Here is a 23,562-nt window from a genome sequence, read left to right on the forward strand (position 1 = left end):
TGATGTCTTTAATCTCACAAAAGTTTCATATAATTCATTGAAAGCATCTAAAAGCTCTTCATTGTCACTTACTTCATCTTGTGCCATAAAACACATGTGAGCACTTTCCTTTTCTTCAATTTCTTCATCTAAAGATGACTCATCACTGTCATCCCAAGTGACTGCCATTGCTTTCCTTTTCTTGTTATTTTGAATGTTGTTAAAGTTGTTGAAACAACTTGATTTTTGCTTATTCTTCAACATTGGACAATCTTTCTTCATATGACCTGGTTTATTACACTTAAAACAAAGAGGGTTATTTGAAATTGAACTCTTAGATTTAAAATTACCTCGTTTTATAAATTTCCGAAATTTTCGTGCAAACATGCCCATTTCTTCATCATCATCATCTAAATCTTCTTTATCAGAAATAGTATTGAATGCAAGAACTTTCTTGTTCTTTGTATCTCCATCATTCTTTCTATCTTCAATTTGAACTTCATATGCCATAAGATTACCAATAAGATTTTCAACCATAAGAGTTGACAAATCATTGGCTTCTTCAATAGCGGTAACTTTATTTTCCCATTGTGGAGTAAGTGATCGAAGTATCTTTCTTATCATCTCCACTTGTGTATATGTTTTTCCAAGACCAATGAGAGAATTTGTGATGTCAGTGAATCTTGTGAACATTTCTCCAATAGTCTCGTTTTCCTTCATCTTGAACAATTCAAATCTGTGCACAAGAACAGAAATTTTAGATTCTTTAACTTTATTTGTACCTTCATGAGTTACCTCAAGTGTATGCCAAATATCGTATGCAGATGTGGCCGTTGACACCCTATTGAACTCATTCTTGTCAAGTGCACAAAATAATGCATTCATTGCTTTTGAATCCAAATTTGCATTATTTCTTTGGGAAGTAGTCCATTCTGTAAATGGAGTTGTTGGCTTCTCATATTTCGTTTCCACAACGTTCCAAAGTTCGTAGCCAATTGATTGAAGGTAAATTTTCATTCGGCACTTCCAATAGTTGTAGTTCAATCCATCGAACATCGGTGGACGATTTGTTGAGTGACCTTTTTTGAATTGTGAAGTATTTGTCGATGCCATCTTTCACCTTGCTCTGATACCAAATGTAGGATCTGAAATAGATACACTAGAATACTAGATGGGGTGAATAGTGTTCTTTTAAGATTTATGCAAAGTAGATTATAAATTACAAAGAAAAATGGCAATCTCAGAAATTTACAATCACAAACACAAGGTTTTATACTGGTTCCACCAATCTGGTGTACATCCAGTCCCCAAGCAAATCCTGCTTGAGAGTTTCCACTATGATTTTGAATAAACTTACAAAATCAAAAACAAACCTGACCAATTTGCAAGTCCCTGCAAATTGTAACACCAATTGACAAACACCTTGTTAATTTGAACATCAATCTCTAAACCAAGAGATTAACACCTCTCACAACTTGAGAGAACTTTTGAAGCAACAATTTCAATTCCTATAACCCTTGATTTGTAGTGTAGTGTAGTAGTGGCTTAGGAATGATTCTAACTTCTGTAAATTACCTAAACAATAAGTATTTGAATGATGTTTAGAGGCAATTTCAGAAACTTTTCTTTTTCTCAAAATCTGAATATTTTTCACTTGAAAAAATACACAAAGATCAAAGCTTATGGGTATGTAAGTCTGCATTTTTTCTGAACAGATAACCTATTTATAGCCCTTGAAAAGACAATTTTTTAAACTTTAAAAACGTTTAAAAACGGCTATAAACAGTCATAAATTCAAACTTTAAATTCTGAAAAAACTGTATCTGTAGTCGACTATAATACATATTAGTCGACTACACTGAGTTCAAACAGACTCATATTTATTCAAAAAATTTCTCAGTAGTCGACTACAATGCTCATTAGTCGACTACATTGTATTTTGACAGAAACTTATAAAATAAAATTTGCCTTCAGTAGTCGACTATAATGTTGATTAGTCGACTATACTGTAAAATGACAGAAACTTATGTTTCTGTCAAACACTTAAGTAGTCGACTATAATGTAAATTAGTCGACTATACTGTAAAATAACAGAAACATATATTTAAGTTTTATACACAAGTAGTCGACTACTATTCTAATTAGTCGACTACTAAGAGTAAAAATTATGAAATAAAAAGTTTTTATACTCAAGTTTTAACTATAATTCTAATGGTTAACATAGGGGATTTCTATAGTTAACCAACACACTAAGCCTGTGTTAGTGTGTTCTAATATTGTGTGTGTGCATGTGTGTGATCAAGGCTTGTACAATAATTCTAAGTAAAAAAATATAAAATACATTATCTCATATGTTCTTCATTTTCTTCACTTCCTAATGCCTTGAAATCAACTTGCACTTGTTCATATTCTGATATTGGAATCTGCATATAAAAGATATTAAGATGCCAAGATGGAATTCTTCCCTCCCAGTATAGGGGTTGATGTCATAAAATTGTTTGATATAACTATAACCTGAAAATCCTTGGCTGAGGTAAATAAGATAAACTGTGTGTCAGTTTGATCTTATAGGTTATAAGTTTAATATCAACAAACACTAATTGAGCAATTAGGGTTTGACAATTTTCCATACCCTAGTCTTAATAGTTTGACATGGTTTGACGAAGAGATCGGACTGTACGGTATTATCACTGAGTGGTCCTGATAAAATTATGTAAGCATCTTGCAGACATTTATCACAACTTATACCCGAATAGTCTTTATGTGTAGCTAGCACCTCTGTTGTACTTGTGGATATCATCCACAGCCGAGTTCTTAAGTTGGTCCCTAGAGTCACACCAAGCGCGTACTTAAACTATATGAAATACAAATTTATAGAGTAATGCGTATAATTGATACGCATATATGATTTTCACCGGATACACATAAACGGTTATGCATATCGGTAAAATCAGAATGCTATGTGCTTAGAAAATAAATTCCAATATTTTTTCTATAAAATTAACTTTTAGTCAACTAATTGACTTTTTGGTCAACTAGTTGACTTTTTGGTCAACAGTTGACTTTTGGTCAACTCATTAATTTTTTGGTCATATGATGACTTATTGATCAATGATTAGAAAATTACGAAATACCGTATTTATAAAATATTGTATTGATGTGGTATTTTCATTTATGAAATACGTACTTCATTATACCTTGATTAATGAGTCATGAGATGAGTCATTAAGGTGGTATGGTTTGGGAACATGGTTTTAGCACATAGTTTTGATTCTTAATGATTCATTGCATGACTCATGAGATGAGTCATTACATGACTCATGAAAGAATCATTGTTTTGATGACTCATGGTGTGACTCATAGGATGAGTCATTCATGTCATGACATATTTTTCTCTATAAATATGAGCTCTCTTTCTTCTTTCATGGTTAATGGACAAATAAAATAAATGGTTTATTCATAGTTGTTTTCCATAAAAGAAAAGAAGAGAGATCTACCTCTTACTAAACTCTGGCAATCTTTAAGTAAGAGGAACTAGTAGGATTTTAAAGTACCCCGGGGTGGATATCTTGCCTTGTGTCTCAAGAAGACTCCGATTTTATCAAGCCCACTTGAAGACTTGGAGATCCACTACGATGAGATTTTCTACTACAAGGAGCAAGAGCTAGGGATTATTCGATCTTCCATCGAATCACGCTTCGAAAGTATGACTTTCTAACTCTTGTATGCTCTCTTTAATATAAGGATTATGTTAGATTTAATTAGGATGGCTCTATTATGTATTTCATGCTCTCTACATGCTTAGCATAATTATACATATAGTATTCCGCTGCGTATTTTGTATGTATTTAGCACGTATTTCCTTCACTTGAAACATCTTGCAAGCTATTCATACGAGATAATTGCGATACTGAGGGGGGCTAAATACACAAAATTCTAGTTTGATGAGTTGCTTCATTATATAGAGAACTACAAGTACACTGAGCCACTTTCAGAAAAGCTTTACAAGCCAATTTTTATTGACCAATTTGGGTATCGATTGATTCCAACAAACAGAATATTCCATGGGCGCGGGTGTACAAAGAGAGAAAAGAACAAAGAAGCTCATTATTCTCAGCATGCTTGAATGCTGAGAAACACCAATATATACTTCATCAGCTTGTTTGAATAGAAATGAAGCTTCAAATAAACTCATTATTCGCAGCAAGCAACTATGCCGAGTGTTTTTTAATAGAGGATTACAAGAATGATACAGTGAATCGAACTACTCTAAATAATTCATAGTAATAATAAATAATTACTCAAATTTACAGGATAATCACGGATGCAGAACTAGTATAAAGGGCAATTAAAACTATTGAGTTCTATCACAAAATAATGTTGCCACAAAGGATGGTATGCTATAAGGAAAAATCATATAGAAGACAGATCACATATATAGAGTAAGGCGATGTTCACACCTGTCATATTACAAATCTCGATGGAGATACCACTGACACCTGTCATATTACAAATCTCGATGGAGATACCACTGATGTCTATTAGTACAGACACTATTGTCTACTAGTGCAGCTGTGAATGTTCTGATAATCACTAATAGGCAGTTGACTACATTATTAGTGATTGCATTAATACTGATGTGGCAGATGTCATCCCCTCCTTCCTCCTTGAAGATATTCTATATCTATAGATAAACATTTTTTTTTCCCATGGAACTCCAAACGAATCATTTCAAACTGTTAAGCAAACCACCCAAAGATCCAGTTAAATAGAACCTGTCACTTGATTTATCTGCAACTGCACTCAACTTGCAAGCTTGAATGCATCTATAAAGAGACCATACGTGAATCCCATCTTGAAATTATTTAAAAGTGCAAGAGAAAATGTTACCTTCGGCCGACTATAGTAAAACCTAGTAACATACTCCGTCAGTAGAACACAAATCACAGCAGCAATAACATCGTTCACACCCAAAGCCCCGAAGGAGAGAGATATTGTCTGAGCAACATAGAAACCACCGAGCAATGAGATGCCACCAAACAATGCTCTCCTTGAACGCCTCCTGAAATAGTTCTTTGAGATGTCGGGGATTATTCGAATAATGTCAACTAATCTCCGTGGCCCTTCACTTTCTTGTACTGCACGAATTTTGAGGTACCTAGTTTTGTAACTTTGAGGCAAGATTCTTGATCTGTTGAACGGGAACTTTGGTCCTGATTCTAGGCTCAATCTTGTGAGGCTTGTTGAGTAAGAAACTAAACCTAGAGCCATTTAAGAAACTTCAACCTGATAGCATCATATAAGAAGTTCAGTAGAAGGCATCCACACATTGAAGCAAAGCATTTGACATGCACATATTGTTACTATGCCTATGTAACTTATTGTGGAGTAAATAAAATCAATGCAAAGCGGAAAATTTCCAATGATATATAATTCTTCTGATAAGAACTTAATACTTCCACCTAGAAATATATAAAATAAAGATTGGTTTGTCTTCAGAAAGATGAAAGTTTAGCAAGTACGTTTGAAAAACTTATTGTTTACATAGAAACTTAGAAAGACAGTCCCAGAAGAATTTAAGTAACGTCATATATAAGGACAAACAATTCTAGTTGGCCCCACTATTCACATTATATTTTGCAAAAGGGGTGCATTTGATATAATTGTTGCAGGTATGTTTAGCGTATTACTGATCAGGAGAAAAAAAAATTTGGAAATGCAAGTGCTAAATAATTTAAAATGATATTGAAAAGAAAAATAAGAATACAAATTAACAAAACAGCACAACAATGGGTCTTTAACTTTTACTTGGCTATACAATCTCCAAGCAACAAAATGGGTTATTTGTTTCATTTGAGTAATCCAAGACAATCTAACAACAAGCATAATCATCAGGCATTTTGTGATGGCTTAAAATTACTTAAGAAATGTGAACTTCCAGAACAATATTTATCGGTCTGACAGAACTGCCAGTACTGTGGCTGTGAAAGAAACTAGCCATCAGGATACTGGCTCCTCATGTCTCATAGTTGTTGCACATGAATGGTCCATTAATCAAAAGAACTGCAAAGTTGTCCAGAAAATAGGATAACCAAAGAAGCTTATCAAGGGTGCCACTTGTCAGAGAGCTATATGCGTTTCTCAAACTAAGAAGACTTAATCTCAAACCAAATAATTCTATCTTTTGTTACTTTCTAGGTAACAGTCAGCTCTTTTTTTTTTTTTTTTTGATATACTGAAAGGATATAATTCCCATCCACAGACCGTAATATTACAAAGAGTAACCTAACTTTGTGCAAAACGTCTATCTATAAAGACCATATAAAAGCACCCTTGCTTATTGTGTCCTAAGCCAAGAATCTCGCATGAATCCACAAAGGCTAAAATATTTTGTGGTAGCATCTAAAAACTTGGCTAATTATTTTACAGGTATTCTGTCTTCCACAAACAACCCATTTTTATGAGAGAGAAAACTAGCATCGTGATGGTGATCTACACAGTGCATCAAAAGTGAATACAACCATCGAACTAGGCAGGTGGCTTTCATATCCTTGCCGGTATACTAGAGGAACTCCAAACTTATAAAAGGGTCGAGGGAAATATTTTATTCACAACTGCCTGCATGTTAAGTATCCTTTTGCATGTCAAAACATAGGCTAGATGAAATGCTTTGTCCTTACATTTTTCTTATCTCCTTAAGAGCACATAAATTTGAACCAAGATACTTACAGCATCTTCATGTCAGATTTATTGAGAAATGGAAGAACCCCGCGCACCTTATTTATTTAGACGGCAAACATAGCTGAAGTGAAGATAATCAAGAACTAGAGATTTAGGTCTTAAGCTTGCCTGGTCCATTGGAAAATTAACAAAAACACTCCACCGTTTGCCTGAAATATAAAATGAACTTAAACAAAAAGACAAGATCCAGTAAATCAGGATTACAGGATCTACACTTAATTAGAAGAGATTACTTAATTTTGACCACGAAGATGAACAAAAACATTTTGCTCCATTACTAAATTATTTGCCTTATCTATAAAAAAAAATTCTTCACTCGGCTTTCACTTCTTACATCATCTTATCAACATATATAAGCCTATTCACATCAAATGAAGCTGACCGTAGTGAATGAGTCAAAATGAAGAAACTTTGACAGGAGTTATCATGCATTTACAACTTCCCACTGTCAAGGTATATTTGTTTGTAGTGGGTAATTATGAAAAGTACAAGTACCATTAAGTTGATTCATCATATAACCACTCACTAACAACATTCTGAACAAAAATGCCCACGCCTATGTCCCCCTCGTCCTTGGTACTTCTCCAGGATGTACAATCCACCTTTTGCTCCATACTTCTTTTGGATGCCTGGATGTACAATCCACCTTTAACTCCTCCATCCTGATAAAGTAATAAATCTAAAGCCTGACGTTGTAGTGGAGCATTTAGATAATATATTCCAGAACCTTTTTTTTTCTTTATCTACCACAATCCTTTCTCATCATCCCTTTCCATTTTCCTCCGTTTTGTATCTACATGACTTAGAGCAGCTCCAACGTGGGGTTCTATTTTGCATCCCAAACTTTAGCATATTCCTTAGAATATGCTAAAATAGAGTTATGTAACTCCAACCACACTCCTCTATTTCCAACTCCATTTCAATTTCTCTCAATTTTTTAATTCTTTTACTTATTTTAAAAATATATAATGTATATATTTAAATAAAATTAATTTTCTTTAATAAATTGATAATAAGAAATAGAATTAATTTTCTTTAATTCTTGGAATTTTATATTTCAATTAATATTATTTAATATTACTCTCATTTTGAATATATAAAAATAATAAAAAAATAAAAGTTATATAATATAAATAATATTAGTAATAATATTATTAAATGTATTAATATAAAATAGGCATTCGGATTAAATTAAGCAGACATTCATATTACTAAATCCACAACTATTACATAGAAAGCAAAAACATGAATTGAAAATTACATGACAAATAGGAAAAACATAATACATGAAAAATACTAAAAGTCTAGAAAGTCAACTCCTCCGTATCCACCTCCCATGTAGTCAGGTATTCCATATTGACTTCCTGCGTAGCTGTATTCAGGATTAGGAATATCATATGAGGAACCCCTAGTTATATTTCTAGTTAAAATCTGTTGTTGTTTAATTCGAAAATATTCGCGTTTTGTTGGATCAGTAATAGCTTCCAGATCAACTAGCATAATTTCTTTCTCTTGTTCTTCTTGCTGAAGTTCTAACTTTTTCTTATCATTTTCAGCCGTTAACATCATAGCCTGGTTCATTGTCAATCTTTCATTTTCTCGTTGTTCTTTACCTTTTTTTAAAACTTCTAAGATCTCTTGGTTTTCTTTAGCAAAAGCTTCAAAGTCAATGTTCCTATCAATTTCTTTTCGTCTTCTCAACTTCTCTTTCTTTCTTCCAATAGGTCGACTAGCTGAAATGTCGATTAGCGAATGGTCGTCGTCATTAGTGGTATATGCCTGATTGTCTTCATTTAAGTCGATGACAGGAGAGCTTGAATCAGATCCTTGAGATAAGCGAGACTTTGAAGTTTTGAAAAATGCAGAAGGCATGATACTTATATTTGCCCACTTCTCTGCATCCTTCAAAATCGGCCAAATATGATCACATAGAAATCCTTTTTTCTCTTCTGGATCTTCTGCAAATATGATCCTAGCACGTTTATTCTACCACAAAAGAAGAAATGATTATTAGAAAAGGTGGAAAATAATTTATTAACCAAGAAACATGTAATTCATATACTTACAATATCAAGTTCAGAAGCACCGCTTCGATTGAGGCGCTCAACTTGTCGAATGCATCCTCGAAATTTACTGATGGCTTTCATAATTAATTGCATTCGGCATGAAAGAGACTTTGGACTCCTATGTCCGGTGCAAACGTTGGAAATCCTTTCGTGAAATAGAGCTGAAATTCGCTCCCATAGCTTGTCTTTCTTTTGATTCGTGAAATAGAGCTGAAATTCGCTCCCATAGCTTGTCTTTCTTTTGATTGGAACCTAAAACTGGATCCTGAGATATTTCAAGCCATGTAGCTTGTCTTTCTTTTGATTGGAACCTAAAACTGGATCCTGAGATATTTCAAGCCATGTAGCGCATAAAATTTAATCTTCTTCTTGTAAGAATGATTTTCCGTGACTGGATGCCAAAAGAGAAGGATGAAGAGTTGTTGAGAAGCAAGGTTTTAAATATCGGCCGATAATCCGATATTATCCCCGAGTTATCGGTTTTGAGAGCTTTCCGATAGGATAAGTTAGAATTTAAATCGGTTATTTTTTTTAGGGTTTATCGGCGATAATGCGGCAATAAAGGTGATTATCGGCCGATATTAGCAGCTCTAAAATCGGAATTATCGGGCCACACTATTAGGTTGTGATTTTGGGTAATGGACAGTTTTTGAGTGAACTTGAAACCCGACACGACCCGTTCTTTACAATAAAACTTAAACTCGATTAAGTAGCCCTAATCCTCTGTTCTCTCTCCCCTCATTTGTGCGGTTGTGCCCACTGCCCTAATCCTCTGACTCTATTTCTCTTTGGACTCCGTCGACGTTGACGCTCTCATTCGCCGACTTCGACGCTCGCCTCCGCTCTTCTTCGGACTCCGTTGACCTCAACGCTATCAACTTCGACGCTGCTCTCTCATCAACATTAACTTCATCGACTTGACGACTTCGACTGATGTTGTGCTCTCTCCATCGACGCCATCATCAACTAATCTGATTGACTCGATGACGTTGAACGACGCTGAGCTCTCCATCGATGCCGAGCTCTCTCCATCGACGCCATCATCAACTGTGACTTCGAAAGTTTGACTTGGACTCTCCATTGACGTCACGCCCTCAACACAACTTCTGAAGTTATAGAAACAAATAATATTCACCATTTAGTTGGTTTTTTCTCTAGTTATTTAGTGAAGGTTGAGAGAATGAAAGAGTGGAGTATGGTTAGATTACAATTTGGGTTATTATATTATATATACACAACATACGATATATCACTCCGATAAATACTACTTATCCCCGATATATCCCCGATTTCCGCTATCCGATAAGGATTTAGCCGTCCGATAAATCCCCGATAATCGATATTCAAAACCTTGTTGAGAAGAGCTATGGAGGAGGAATGAGAAGAGTTGTGATGGAGGAATGAGGGATCCGCTAGTATTTATAGTAAAAAAATTATGGGTAGAAAACCAATGCTAGTGGGAGGATCCAATGTGGGTAGAAAACGATGTGGGTTAGAGAATCCAATGTGGATAGAAAACGATGCGGGTGAGAAAACTAATGCTAGTGGAAGAATCCAATGCTGATGGGAGAATCCAATGTGGGTAGAAAACGATGCGGGTGAGAGAATCCAATGTGGGTAGAAAACCAAAGCTAGTGGGAGGATCCAATGTGGGTAGAAAACAATGCGGGTGGAAGAATCCAATGTGGGTAGAAAACCAATGCTAGTTGGAGAATCCAATGTGGATAGAAAACGATACGGGTAAAAGAATCCAATGTGGGTAGAAAATCAATGCTAGTGGGAGGATCCAATGTGGGTAGAAAACGATACGGGTGGAAGAATCCAATGTGGGTAGAAAACCAATGCTAGTTGAAGAATCCAATGTGAGTAGAAAACGATGCAGGAAAGAATCCAATGTGGGTAGAAACATTATATAATAACACAACATACACCTATTAACAACTCATCACCAATCTATAATTCATTTCTCCAAATCCCCTCTTCAACAATGAACTATGGAGCTGGACCATCACACCTACCTTCTTCTTCTTCTTCTGATGACGAAACATTTTCTCATTATGTTGAACAATAGGAGGAGGATATGAAACAATGGGAAGAGGATGAAATCTTAGCTCGTCTATATGCCTCTAACAATGAAATAATGGCTTATTTCATTAAAGAGGAAGAGAGGCCAAAACGTATCGGCTCAGTTCCTGGTCATTTGGTAATCAATCGCGGGAGGGAAGAAGGTAATTCTCGACTCTACAATGACTATTTTTCTGATAATCCCACATACGGTGCAAATTTATTCCGTAGAAGATTCCGAATGCAAATGAGTCTTTTCCTTCATATCGTCAACGTTGTACGAGAGCACGATAACTATTTCATACAGAAGGTGGATGGTGTCGACCGGCTTGGACTATCTACTTTACAAAAAGTAACAGCAGCATTTCACATGTTGGCATATGGTGTACCGGCAGATAGTACTGACGAATATGTAAGGATTGGTGAGTCAACTGTAATTGAATGTTTGAAAAAATTTTGCAGAGCAATTGTAGAAGTGTATGGAGATGAATATCTTAGATCCCCCAATACCAACGATGTTGCAAGACTGTTACAAAAAGGTGAAGAGCGAGGTTTCCCAGGAATGTTGGGAAGTCTAGACTGTATGCATTGGGAATGGAAAAACTGTCCAACGGCATGGGCGGGACAATACTCAGGACGTCACGGAGGCCCAACCATTATTCTTGAGGCAGTAGCATCGTATGACCTATGGATATGGCATGCATTCTTTGGTTTGTCAGGTTCTAATAACGATATTAATGTATTACAAGCATCTAATTTGTTTGACAACCTAACGCAAGGTATTACTCCTCCTGCTCATTATACAATTCAAGGAAAGAATTATGATGTCGGTTATTATTTAGCCGATGGCATATACCCGAAATGGCCAACCCTTGTTCAAACCATTTCCAAATCCGAAGATAAAAAAAAAACAATATTTTGCAATGATGCAAGAAGCTTGTCGAAAAGATGTGGAGCGAGCGTTTGGTGTTCTCCAGTCAAGATTTGCTATAATCAAGGGCCCTGCACGGTTTTGGGATAAACGAACTTTGCATGATATCATGACCACTTGCATAATAATGCATAACATGATTATTGAGGATGAACGTGATGAGCAAGAAGATATTATCGTTTCTACTCCATCATCAATTTCAAATGTTGAAGATATAGGGACGAACGATGCCGAACGGTTCCGACAATTCCTGACCCGACATAAGAAATTCAAAGACAAAGAAGCACACTTCGCACTTCGAAATGCATTAATTGAACATTTGTGGGAGAGAGACGGCAATGAAGTGATGTAACTTTTTTTATTAAAGTTTCGATGTAATTCTAAGTTAATGTGTTTTATTTCAGTTTAAACTCCAATGTATTATCATTTCTAATTACTTGTTTTGCAATTTTATATTTCGATATTAGTCTCATTTTGAAGGTATCGACGAGACATTTCCAATGATATTATTTTCATTAAAAAATATTTAATATATTAATATATATATACAGATTTTAAGTAACTATAAAAAATAATAACGGGATACAATTGGAATAATGAAATGTTGTTAAAGAGATTGAGGGTTAACTTTGGTATTTTTTTTGGGGAATAGTAATATAGAGTTGGCTGCAAATTTGGAGAGAAATCTTCAAATTTGCAGCCTCAAGAACCGATTTTGCAGCTAACTGCAAAATATGCAGTTCGGTTGGATGGAGATGCGGCTCCAAAATGGAGATACCGCGGACGATTGGAGCTGCTCTTAGGAGGTAGGCTCTAAAATCAATCTAGGGTATTGAAAACGATGGAAGTCATCAAGAAAAACAGTAGGTGTTTAGAGTAGGTTACTGTGCAAAATGTAAGAGGAAAGATGGAATGAGACAGTAGCGCAGGAGAGGGACAAGAAGACAAAAGCGATTGATGGAGACATAGCAAATGTCACACAGAAAGAAATACTGGAATTAGTCAAAAAATTAAGTTTACATCCACTTCAAGATTGTCCAATATGTATAAAGTGATTTGGCACAATGGTATCTCGCTGCCAATAATATAAACATATACAATTCCTCTATAGTATCATTTTAGTCTATAATCATGAGAAATACTATGATTATAGAACTCATAAGTTGTAGTAATTGACAATGAAATCACTACCTCAGCAAATTGGGTCATCAATAGGACAAAAAGATAATGATCAGATGAAATGCATGGTACATGCCCAAGCTAGCACGTTTTACTACACAAAGTTCGTTCTTTCCCTCATTCTCTTTTTTCTGTTTTGTTTGTACTAAATAGTGGAAATCTATATTCAAAATTTCATGGATTTTCTGTACAGGTTCCATTTACTGACAGATACAGAAATCCACATAACTTAAAAATCTATTTTCAGTAACAAAAACTTAAGAAATTTAGGAACTCATTTGGAGGTTCAAAGAAGAATAAGCAGCAGTATTAATTTATAAGTTCCTTAAAAGATGTAAAGTCACCCACTAAAGTTAAATTTTAGGTTTCAGCCCCTACTTGGCCCCTAAACTCTTCAATTTGTCGCTTCATACCCCCCTGAACTATTTTCATCTTACCCCCCCCCAACCCCCCCAAAAAAACTATTTTTAGTCCCACATTATCTCTTGACTATTACCTTTGTTACCAAGTTACCACTTCTCCTTTATTAATTTATGGGAATTTTAAATGGATAAAGTGATAATTCAAGTGGTAAGGTGGGACTGAAATGATAACACTGTGGGTAATGTGTGACCAGGGGTAAATATGGGCGAGTTCAGAATCCAGGAGTAAGATGAGACTGAAAATAGTTCAGAAGTATTGAAAGGACCAAATAAATAGCCCAGGAGGCAAGTAGGGGCTGAAGCCTAACTTTTAAGAAGAAGCCAAGCAGATTCCATATAGATCCAAAAGGTTCACATTTTCTCAAAATAATATCACGGAGCAAATAATATACAAAAGGAAAATTTTCAATATTCTTCAAATAGTTGAATTCTTGCTGAATAAGGTTAACTCAAATCATTAGCGAGGCATAACCGTAAAACCTTCACATTATCCAAAAAACTGAGTAATCTAATTACATAACCAGGGATTTCTTAAGTTGAGAATACCCAATAATTATTGTAGAAAAGGAAATTGATACAAACAGCAAATAAACCCAATTAGTGGCAAAGAAAGAGAAACCCACATGCTAATTGATTGATTCAATCGAAATACCAACAAAAAGAAAATTCAAGAAATGATGACTATTTGCCTCAAAATTTATTCTACCATCACATTAAACCCAGCAAAAAGAAAGATAATAACTTCATACAAACAAAATAAAGAATGAAATATGTATGATATAATTCATACTGTATTACGAGCAAGAGAGAGATGCACCTTGAATCCTAAAATGGGCTTGTTCTTTTGAGAGTGGAAACAAGAGGAAATGGAACAAAAGGCTTGAATGTATAACGGGTCGTTTTCGGGTCGGATCCCCATACCCAAACGAGGCAGCATTCAAAGGTTGGGTTTTTGGCATGTTAGACCCTCATATCTTCTTTAATGGTATATGACATCTCCAAATTTTCATATTTCTAAATTAGACCCCAAATCTCTTTAAAGTTATTCTGAAATTACCCTCTTAGATGGATATGTTCAAAAAAATTTACCATAGCGTTACCGTAGCGTTATTAACTCTCAAATGTTCAACTGTTTTGACTATTATATTAACACTCTTATGATATAGTTTCCCCTTATTTCTCTTTGTTGTTCTCGACCTCTCTCGTCTCTCATCTTTTGCGATCGCTCGTTTCTTTAGTATTTATGTACCTAAAATAGCCTTTTAAGCCTTCAGTTTGAAGGATTTCAAGATCGTACCAGTCTGAAGAAAGCAATACACAAAAGAATGATGGAGAAAATAGGGGCATCTATGGTTAAATCTAACCATGGTGTCTTTTTAAAACAGTTCAATGAGATTTGGGGGAATGCTTTAGAAATATGAATACTTGAGGGCCAAATATACAAGTAACAAAAGGGTCTAATCTGAAAACCCTCTAAGAAATTTTCATCCTTTTTTCCCCTTAGTTATTATTAAGTTTTCATTTGTTGACTATTCTCCAACCGATCTAAAGACATAGCTACATTTTATTACAAGCACCATATATTCAAATAAAATACAAATTAATTATAATAACAATAATATGGTACTTATATTGTAATATATGCATATAGCAAAGCGATTTTCTATAGAGATTGACTCGCAATTTTTCAAATGTGAAGCATAATCTAATTAGTAGAGGAACGTTGATGGTCCAACATCATACTCACTTTAAAAGTGCGAGTTCGAGAAAAGTTTTTCATGGTCACTTACCTTTTACTATTTTAAATATTTTATTAAAATTTTAATCTATCCTAATCATAATAATATCACATCATAATCCCATATGAGCTATCTACGACTCATCAATTTAAAAATATATATAATTAGTTAAACAACAAAACAGCTCCTCTGCAGTGTTATCGAGGCGTGAGGCGCAATGCAGGGCGCAAAGCCTCCTTACGCGCACCATGCGCAAGCCGCATAACGATGCGCGCGCCTCACTGAATTGAGGTGCACACCTCAAACAAATATTTTTCAACATAAGACAAACAAGCATATAAGCAACATATTTATAATTTGTCACATAAAAAGATTAAGAAATATAATTTCACCTACTAAATCACGAAAGAGTTTTAATTAGCATGCATAACATAGTGAAGTTCATAAATTTCCACAAATCACAATGCAAGATAATCTCCAACATAAGCAAAAGTCTACGAAACAGAACAAGCAAGTAACAAATAAGAAATATGTATTTTTATTTAAAATATGATATGTATTTTTAAGTAACAATTAAGTGATTAACAAACATGATTGTTCATAATTTTCTAGTTAGTATTTTTAATTGCTATTTGTTAGTTAGTATGAAAAGATGGAGAATGGAGGTAACAATTATATATTTACATGTTCATAATTTTCTAGTTAGCATGCTAATTAGAGAAGAAAGTTTTAGCAAACAAGTATATTAAATTACTAATTATTGTTTTTTTTATAGGTTAAACATGAAAAGATAGAGAATGTATTAACAACTAGCAAGAAAGAGTCTATTACATGATGTAAATATGTAATTATGTAAATTATTTTTAAAAAGAAAAAATAGAAGAAAAACAAAAGAAAAACAAAAGAAAAAAAAACTAGAAAAAACAAAACAAACCTGATTTCTCCAGAGATAGTCGACGGCGACGACGTTCGGGGTCATCGGTCGTTATCGTCGTCAGCCGACTCGTTGGGGTTAGGGAGGGAGCAGGCAAGCAGAGAGAGAGGAAGCGGACGCGTGAGAGAGGAGAGAGAGAGAACGGCGGGTTTTGAAACCCTAAAATCAAAACCCATTCATTTTACAAACCGAGTTTATGAAATCAGCGGGTTTCATACATGAAACCCATCTCATTTTACAAAACAGGCAGGATTCATTTTACAAATTGGGTTTATGAAATCAGCGGGTTTCATACCTGAAACCCGGGTTTCAGGTTCATACCTGAAACCCATCTCATTTTACAAAACAGGTTGCGGCGCATGCACGATGCGATGCGCCCGACGCAGGTGCCAAGCGCACACGAGGCACGCGCCTCGTATGTGTGCAGCGCCCCGCCTCTGATGCGGGGCGCATTTGTCCCAATCCGCAACGCCCTACGCCTGGGGCGCGTCTGGGATACGTGTCTCGATAATAGTGCTCCACTGTTTTAATTTGTTAAGGTAATGAACTAACATGCTATAATATATGAGGCATTACAAAATAACCCAAAAATTTTCAAAAATTACACAAAATATCCTCAGAAGTTTAAAATTACACAAAATATCTTGACATTTCAAAACTTAAAATAAAAAGCATGAAATCTGGAAATTGACAGCAGCCTCCGAAGAATTTAAACTATCCAATTAGCACCGTCAATGTTTCAAAATTTGTAGAAACGCCCTCCAAAGTTCATCCTCAAATTATGAAATTTCAAATTTTGCTAACAACAAAGATAAATTCAAGGGACTATAATCACGCTTATGAAAATTTAAAATTTGAAAAAAAAATAACCTTAAATTTATAAAAATTACAAAAAAAACTCCTTTAAATATTAAAAGTCACAAAAAAAACCTAAAATTTCAAAACCTATAACCGATACATATTAAATCTAGAAATTATCAGCAAAGCACAGAAAATTTGAATTTTACAAACAACAATATAAAGTTTTAATGATTGTAAAAAAACACCCTCAAAATTTTAAAGTTGCAACACTATACTTTCTTAGGTCATGTTTGATTTCATGTTTGTCCAAATAACATGATGTTAATGTCAATTATCAAACAGGGGACTATTTACAGGTTTGTGGAGTGATTAAGGTCATCTAACTCCTTCTGATGAATGGTTTTGAGATTTATTATTCTTGCACACAAAAAACTCGTAAGAGAGCGGAGTTGGGCTCTCCGGTTGTTCCTCTAATGATCAAATCAGTAAATGATCTTGAGTGGGATCTTGAGTGGGAAAATATAGGGTTAGCTCTTAGTTGTGTAAAAAATGTCAGAGAGAGTTACATCATGTAATGTCTCTCCTTTGAATAGTGACTCTGAAGGACAAGAAGGTAACTTGGATCGAGTCCAACTAGACAGCTAAGTCGGCAGACAACTGATAGGTGTCGCCCGCTAGCAACGGTGAGCCATCCAGATGGTTAGTGTCAAGCGACAGCAGCTGCTTGGTGCTATCGGTGCCTGACAAGTCATAAAGACTTTCTGTACTAGAGCAATAATGACGTTGTCGGAGTAGTTAATGCAAGAGCAAACGGCTGCCAGCTCAGGGTTCGAGAAAACTACCAACTCTTTTAGTCATCTAGATGTTGGCCGACTACATATGTTAACGGCTGATACAATGAGTCGAGTGGGAGTTATTTGCAAGGGCGATTAGCCGGGTTGGACGACAACTACCGCCTTTTAACTCAGTTATACAAGATGTCGGCTAAATAGTGGGCCAAGTCCGGACTCTTGTGGAATCAATTAAAGGGTTGACGCCTTTTGACTCGGTTACGCCAGATGTCGGCCTATCAAGTCGACCATGCTGAGGCGGGGATTATCTTGATCTTGAATTAGTCGTATTATGTATAGCTTAAGATATGTGTCGACTGCTCTGTGAAGATCAATATTTAATATTTTTAGGGGTATAACAGTAGGCCTCTTTCACTTGGAGTTGGCATAGGCCGGGTACGCGTGAAATGAGATTCTGGACTTGCTGAGTCACGAGGTGCAATAATAAGGGGTGATTGAAAAGTCCCTTGGATGTAACGTGGCTTAAATCAGCGGATATCTTTTGATTGTTGTCGCCTCGTCTTTCGTGCCTAATTATTGGCTACTTAAGGCAGGCGTGCCTTGCCTCGATTTCGAAGGGGTCATTTCGAATTCTGGAGTTAATCTCAGTCGTTGGTTTGGAACTAATTGGGCCATTAGGATGTTAACATCTATTGATCCAGCTGTTTATGAGTACGATGACTGTGAAGAGAGATATCCAAGTATACGGTAATATAAACTTCATATGTGTTCATTAAGCTTTTCTTTTTCTTTTTATATTACTATTTTTATTAATCGTATTTACGAATTAAAAATGTACAAAATGACTAAAAAATGTATTTACGAATTGAAAATGTATTTAAACCTGGGCTTGGAGAAAGAACTTATCAAAAGAACGATCATGAACTAGGCCCCAGTTCTTATAAAGTGGGTAGTCCATGATTTGGTGGCTCACTTGCCTCACATACTGTCCAAATCTCTCGGCATTGGGGCCTGTGACACGAAAATACTCATCAAAATGTAAGAAGATTGTCGATTTATTCTTCTCAGGATCGGGCCTTAATCGATTGGCTTTATTTCTCTTGAACGTTCTGGGACGTCCGTAGCAGATCTGCATCAAAGTGCAAGGGGATTTCACAGTTTATTAGAAAAGTTAAACAAACCATGATAGTATGGAATATTTTGTATTCTCATAAATCGGTCTATTGGCATCTTTCATGTATTTCTCATATTCATCTACACGTTCTTGTCCCGAAGGATAATTATCTTTAGCAAGATTAGTGTCGCCAAAAGCAGCTTCTACCATTTCCTCCACCTCCTATTCTGCAAATAAATTTTCTTCATTGTCTTCTTCTTCATTATCGGCAATATTATGAGCTAGAATTCCTCCGTGATATACCCAAATTATATAATCTCTAATAAAACCATATTTAACAATGTGAAGTTTTACATCTTCCTCCTTGCGATGCGGCCTATACCCACAATGACTGCACGGACAAAGGATCATCCCATTTTGGATCCTATCGCATTCACGCACAAATTTTATTAAAGAAGCAACTCCTTCAATGAATTCAGACTTTGTGTGTTTTTCACGATTCACATACATCCAATTATTAACTCTGATATAGTCACGTGCCATAGTAACCTAAATAAGTCAAAGTTTGCGATAAAAACTCTTAGAATTATGCACGCTTGCATTAAAGGATAAAATCGGTAATTCACAAATATCAAATTGAGGATAAAATGATAATAGAGACATTTTAAGTTAAAAGTTTGAAACATTTTTCTCATAAAAAAGTAATTGATACATTATCTATGCAAGCATATATTATGAATATGTATTTTGTGTGTTCATTAATATCCTACTCATTATAGAAGCATTCTTTGTGAACCAAAAGCTTGCTAGTATGAGAGAGTAGGCGCAGCTTGCTCAAGTAATATTCAAGCCATTGATGTTCTTATGGTCAATTAGCGCGATCTTTATGTTTCTTATAATTGCATTAGTCTAAATATTAGATATGTTATTAGGGAGGAGAAGTAGTTTAATTGTGACGTCAGTCAGTTTCAAGTTAGGGATTATTAGTGTTTCTGCATTAAACTGCAAAAGTTTATACATATACAGGAGGGTAAGTGTAATCTTTTGTTTTTCTTGAATATTAATTGGAACTATATGTAAACTTAACTAAAAAAGATATGAACAATAGTTAGAACTAAAAGTTTTATGAATAATGTTTTAAAACTAATGAATGATGCACATGAAGAAATCTAACATGTAACTAGTAACAGTTTTTGCTTTACTAAAGAAATAATGCACATGAGAAAAGGTTTACGAGACATAGGCATTATTACATTTTTTCATCATGCCACATATAGTTTTTTTGGGTTTTTATTTAATATGTTCTTTATTGCAGATCCTAAAAGAGAATCAACAAGTTTTCAATGTCCTCCTGCAAAATTGAACTACAGACATAAGAACACTAAAAGTATATAATTCACAAAATCATATGACTAAATTTTACTTTCATAGAAAGTTTCATTCATATTACAACTACACCATACATACAAACAAAAGAAAAGGCTCTAAAAGATATATACTAGAGTTTGTGACTAACCCATTCCATACCTTATATTATCAAAGTTTTTCACTTATAATGATATTTAAGTATGACAAATATTATCATCTTTCAAGATATAATTCTACTACTTCTCATGTAACAACTCATAAACTTATTGATCTGTAACATAGAATGAAAAAATTATAGTTCAATTAACTTGTGATTACAAAAAGAAAACAGAAGAAAATTACAAACTTATATATAGATAAGCAACCAGCACCACAGATAGTCTGAAATTTTTGTAAAAAATGTAAATTAAGCTTCGCCATGGTATAAATTAAACACCTAAAACAGTAGCATGGTATGAACTAAACACTAAATTTTTTTCATAGTTTTTATTAGATCATGATATATTTCATTTTGCTAAAGCCTGCAATCAAACATTTCAGGAATCAAGTCAAAAGTCCTATGGATGTTTTTGTTAAAATCTGACCTGTGGACCTGCAGTGACACCGATCCGTAGCTTAGGAACCAAGCTTCGCCAAGGACTTAGGAATCACGGCGGAAAATAGGAGCAGCGGCGATCTCCAAGCGGTGGAAAAGAGGGGAGAGAGCGGCGAGGCTGCAGTTCACGGCAGCGAATGCTAGGGTTTTGAGGGGAGAGAGTGGCGGCGATCTCCAAGCGGCAGTAACGATCTCCGAACGGTGGCAGCGGGGATCTCTGAGCGGCGGCGAAGGAGGAGCTTTGATTTGGGGGTGTTTTTTTTGTTCGAGAGGGGGAACGCAAAGAAAAGGGTAAGGGCCTGTTTGTTTCAAAAAAAAAGACCGAAAGTGGGGGAAAAGAAGGAAGTTTGATGTTTTCCTTCACTTTTAGGGGATGTTTGTTTTGTATCCCAAAATTTATGGATATGGAATTCACCATAGAATTTAAAATCTATAAAATTTTTTACATGTTTTGGGATCTCTAAAATTTTGTTTGTTTTATCAATATTTTGGGATTTGGAATACCAAAATTTGTAATATTTTGTTTGTTTCAACAATATTTTGGGATTTGGAATACTATAATTTGTAATATTTTGTTTGTTTCATCAATATTTTGGGATTTGGAATACTATAAATTATATATTAAAATATTATATAATATTTTAATAACATATATTATTATAATATTATATAATATTTTGGGATTTGGAATACTACAGCATGAACAGTGATTATTGGGTCCTCCTATATATATTATATATTATATATATAATATTATATATATATTATATATTATAGATATAATTTATATAATATATAATATGTGGGTTGAGAAGAGGATGACCAAAACACAAGAACAATTCAGTATAAGGCGAAGGAAAATACCTTCTCTAGATTATGAAGAACAAAAGATTACAATCTCTCCCTCACAATCTCACTCTAGAATTGAAGAACAAGCTCTCCAAATCTCAATCTAGAATCTAATCTCTCTTGATTAAACTCTCTGATCTAAAAGATCTCCTCTTGATTCTAAGATCTCATAGAATCTCATAATCTAAACCCTAATCCTTTTGATTAGGATCTCACTTAGACCTAAAAACTCTTTAGATCTACATCTTGGTCTCTAACCTCCTGTTTAGAACCCTAAACAGTCCCTATTTATAGGGTTTACAACGTGGTGGCAATCTGGTAAATAATCAAAACCAAACCCAGCTAGGATTCCTTCCAAACAGAAACCAAGTCTGCCTAGGAAACCTCGATGAGTCGACTCATGACTGAGATGAGTCGACTCGACAGAAACTGGAGAAATCTCAATAACCAGCGATGAGTCAACTCATGTCAATCATGAGTCGACTCAACCTGATGAGTCGACTCATGTACCGTATGAGTCGACTCACGAGCTGAAATCTGGATTCTTCGAATCTGCTGCTCGCCGTCTCGTTCCACGCTTCCACCTGTGCTCCGTCGTGTCGCTTCACACCACTATTCTCAAGATATCATGAGAATCACCTATCCTTAAGCTCCCATGAGGATTGCTTTTCCGAAGAGAAGATACACCCATATCATGGGTCCCCCCTTTAGAAACTTTATGTCCCTATCAAGTTAGAACTTCAGCCGAGGAAACTCTCGAGCCCCTCCATCTTTGTTTTCTTCAGTCATCTTCTTATTCCTTAGTCTCTGAACTCTTTCCAAAGAAAAAGGATCTCGCCAAGCTTCTTGTATTGCGATCGAGTAAGGACCATACACAGGATGCCCCTTCACCGGATCTGATGCTCTGATACCAACTTGATACGAGTTGCCGTGCGAGCACCCTTTGGTCGCGGAATTACCAAAAGGTGGGTTGAGAAGAGGACGACCAAAACACAAGAACAATTCAGTTTGGTGAAGGAAAATACCTTCTCTAGATTATGAAGAACAAAAGATTACAATCTCTCCCTCACAATCTCACTCTAGAATTGAAGAACAAGCTCTCCAAATCTCAATCTAGAATCTAATCTCTCTTGATTAAACTCTCTGATCTAAAAGATGTTTAGAAACCCTAAAACAATCCCTTATATAGATGTACAAACGTGGATGGCAGTTTGGTAAATAACCAGACCCAAAACCAACAGGAATTCGTGTGAACAGAAACCCAAACGAACCAGGAAACCATCGATGAGTCGACTCATGACTGAGATGAGTCGACTCGACAGAAACTGGAGAAATCTCAATAACCAGCGATGAGTCGACTCATGACAGTCATGAGTCAACTCAACCTGATGAGTCGACTCATAACAGTCATGAGTCGACTCACAGGCTGAAAACTAAATCTGGATACTTTGACTCTTCGATTCTCTGCCTCGTACCTCGCTCCAACCTGTGTTCCCTTGTACTATTTGACACCTCTATTCTCATTCTATCATGAGAATCATCTATCCTCAAGCTCCCATGAGGATCGCTAAGTTCCGAAGAGAAGATACACACGTATCATGTGTCCCCTCTTTAAGAACTTGAAGTCCCATTCAAGTTAGAACTTTTGCTGAGGAAACTCTCGAGCTCCTCCATCTTTTCTGCACCACCTGGCCTTGCTAGGAATCCGGTCTCGACGTCCGATCGGAAACAACTCATTCGTCCCACGTCTCGTCATAGTCACCGTTCACTCTAAGTTGCAATCCTTTGTCGATGGCTTCTTTGGAAGTCTAATGCACAGCGAGACAAACTTCTTGCTTGCATTCACTAGTCTCTTCGCTCGCGTCACCGTCCCCAAGCTTATCTCCTTCGGAAGAGATGCTGAACGAAATATGAACTTTACACCATCCTTAGTGAAGGAGTACTTCTGAGCCCGCCTCTCGTAGATCGCATATCTATCCCATAAGTACG

The 23,562-nt window shown here is 35.5% G+C and overlaps 3 protein-coding genes across 6 annotated transcripts; 1 reads left to right on the plus strand and 2 right to left on the minus strand.

Moving 5' to 3' along the window:
- On the minus strand, nucleotides 4,360–21,018 carry LOC109830554 (ycf20-like protein). Of its 4 annotated transcripts, none has more exons than XR_002244328.1 (3): nucleotides 20,714–21,018; nucleotides 4,479–5,265; nucleotides 4,360–4,439 (listed from the first exon to the last, which is right to left on the minus strand). XR_002244328.1 is itself a non-coding variant. In XM_020397847.1 (3 exons), exons 2-3 carry the CDS (start codon nucleotides 5,248–5,250, stop codon nucleotides 4,767–4,769), a joined length of 420 nt encoding a protein of 139 aa, XP_020253436.1. In that variant the 5' UTR covers nucleotides 5,251–5,265; nucleotides 20,714–21,018; the 3' UTR covers nucleotides 4,360–4,766. The 4 variants fall into 4 exon arrangements, 3 of the variants coding, with proteins under 3 accessions (XP_020253436.1, XP_020253435.1, XP_020253434.1); XM_020397847.1 differs by having other exon boundaries at nucleotides 4,360–4,805; nucleotides 4,870–5,265; XM_020397846.1 differs by adding an exon at nucleotides 18,531–18,776 and having other exon boundaries at nucleotides 4,360–5,265.
- LOC109830958 (glutathione S-transferase T3-like) lies at nucleotides 8,017–9,867 on the minus strand. The gene is made up of 4 exons (XM_020398308.1): nucleotides 9,666–9,867; nucleotides 8,922–9,110; nucleotides 8,787–8,860; nucleotides 8,017–8,706 (listed from the first exon to the last, which is right to left on the minus strand). Exons 1-4 carry the CDS (start codon nucleotides 9,865–9,867, stop codon nucleotides 8,017–8,019), a joined length of 1,155 nt encoding a protein of 384 aa, XP_020253897.1.
- Nucleotides 10,927–11,871, plus strand: LOC109830959. The gene has a single exon (XM_020398309.1). It carries the CDS (start codon nucleotides 10,927–10,929, stop codon nucleotides 11,869–11,871), a length of 945 nt encoding a protein of 314 aa, XP_020253898.1.

The sequence above is a fragment of the Asparagus officinalis genome, chromosome 2 (assembly GCF_001876935.1).
Source record: "Asparagus officinalis chromosome 2, Aspof.V1, whole genome shotgun sequence".
NCBI lineage: Eukaryota > Viridiplantae > Streptophyta > Magnoliopsida > Asparagales > Asparagaceae > Asparagus > Asparagus officinalis.

Excerpts from the sequence above, each read along its gene's own strand:
- LOC109830554 (XM_020397845.1), bottom strand. The coding sequence starts at position 5,250 with ATGGCTCTAGGTTTAGTTTCTTACTCAACAAGCCTCACAAGATTGAGC.
- LOC109830958 (XM_020398308.1), bottom strand. The coding sequence starts at position 9,867 with ATGGAGAGTCCAAGTCAAACTTTCGAAGTCACAGTTGATGATGGCGTC. Across the intron at positions 9,111-9,665 it reads GATGAGAGAGCAGCGTCGAA|GATCCAGTTTTAGGTTCCAA; the intron begins GTTGATAGCGTT and ends GAAATATCTCAG. Across the intron at positions 8,861-8,921 it reads TTCACGAAAGGATTTCCAAC|CCATCAGTAAATTTCGAGGA; the intron begins GTTTGCACCGGA and ends TAATTATGAAAG.
- LOC109830959 (XM_020398309.1), top strand. The coding sequence starts at position 10,927 with ATGGCTTATTTCATTAAAGAGGAAGAGAGGCCAAAACGTATCGGCTCA.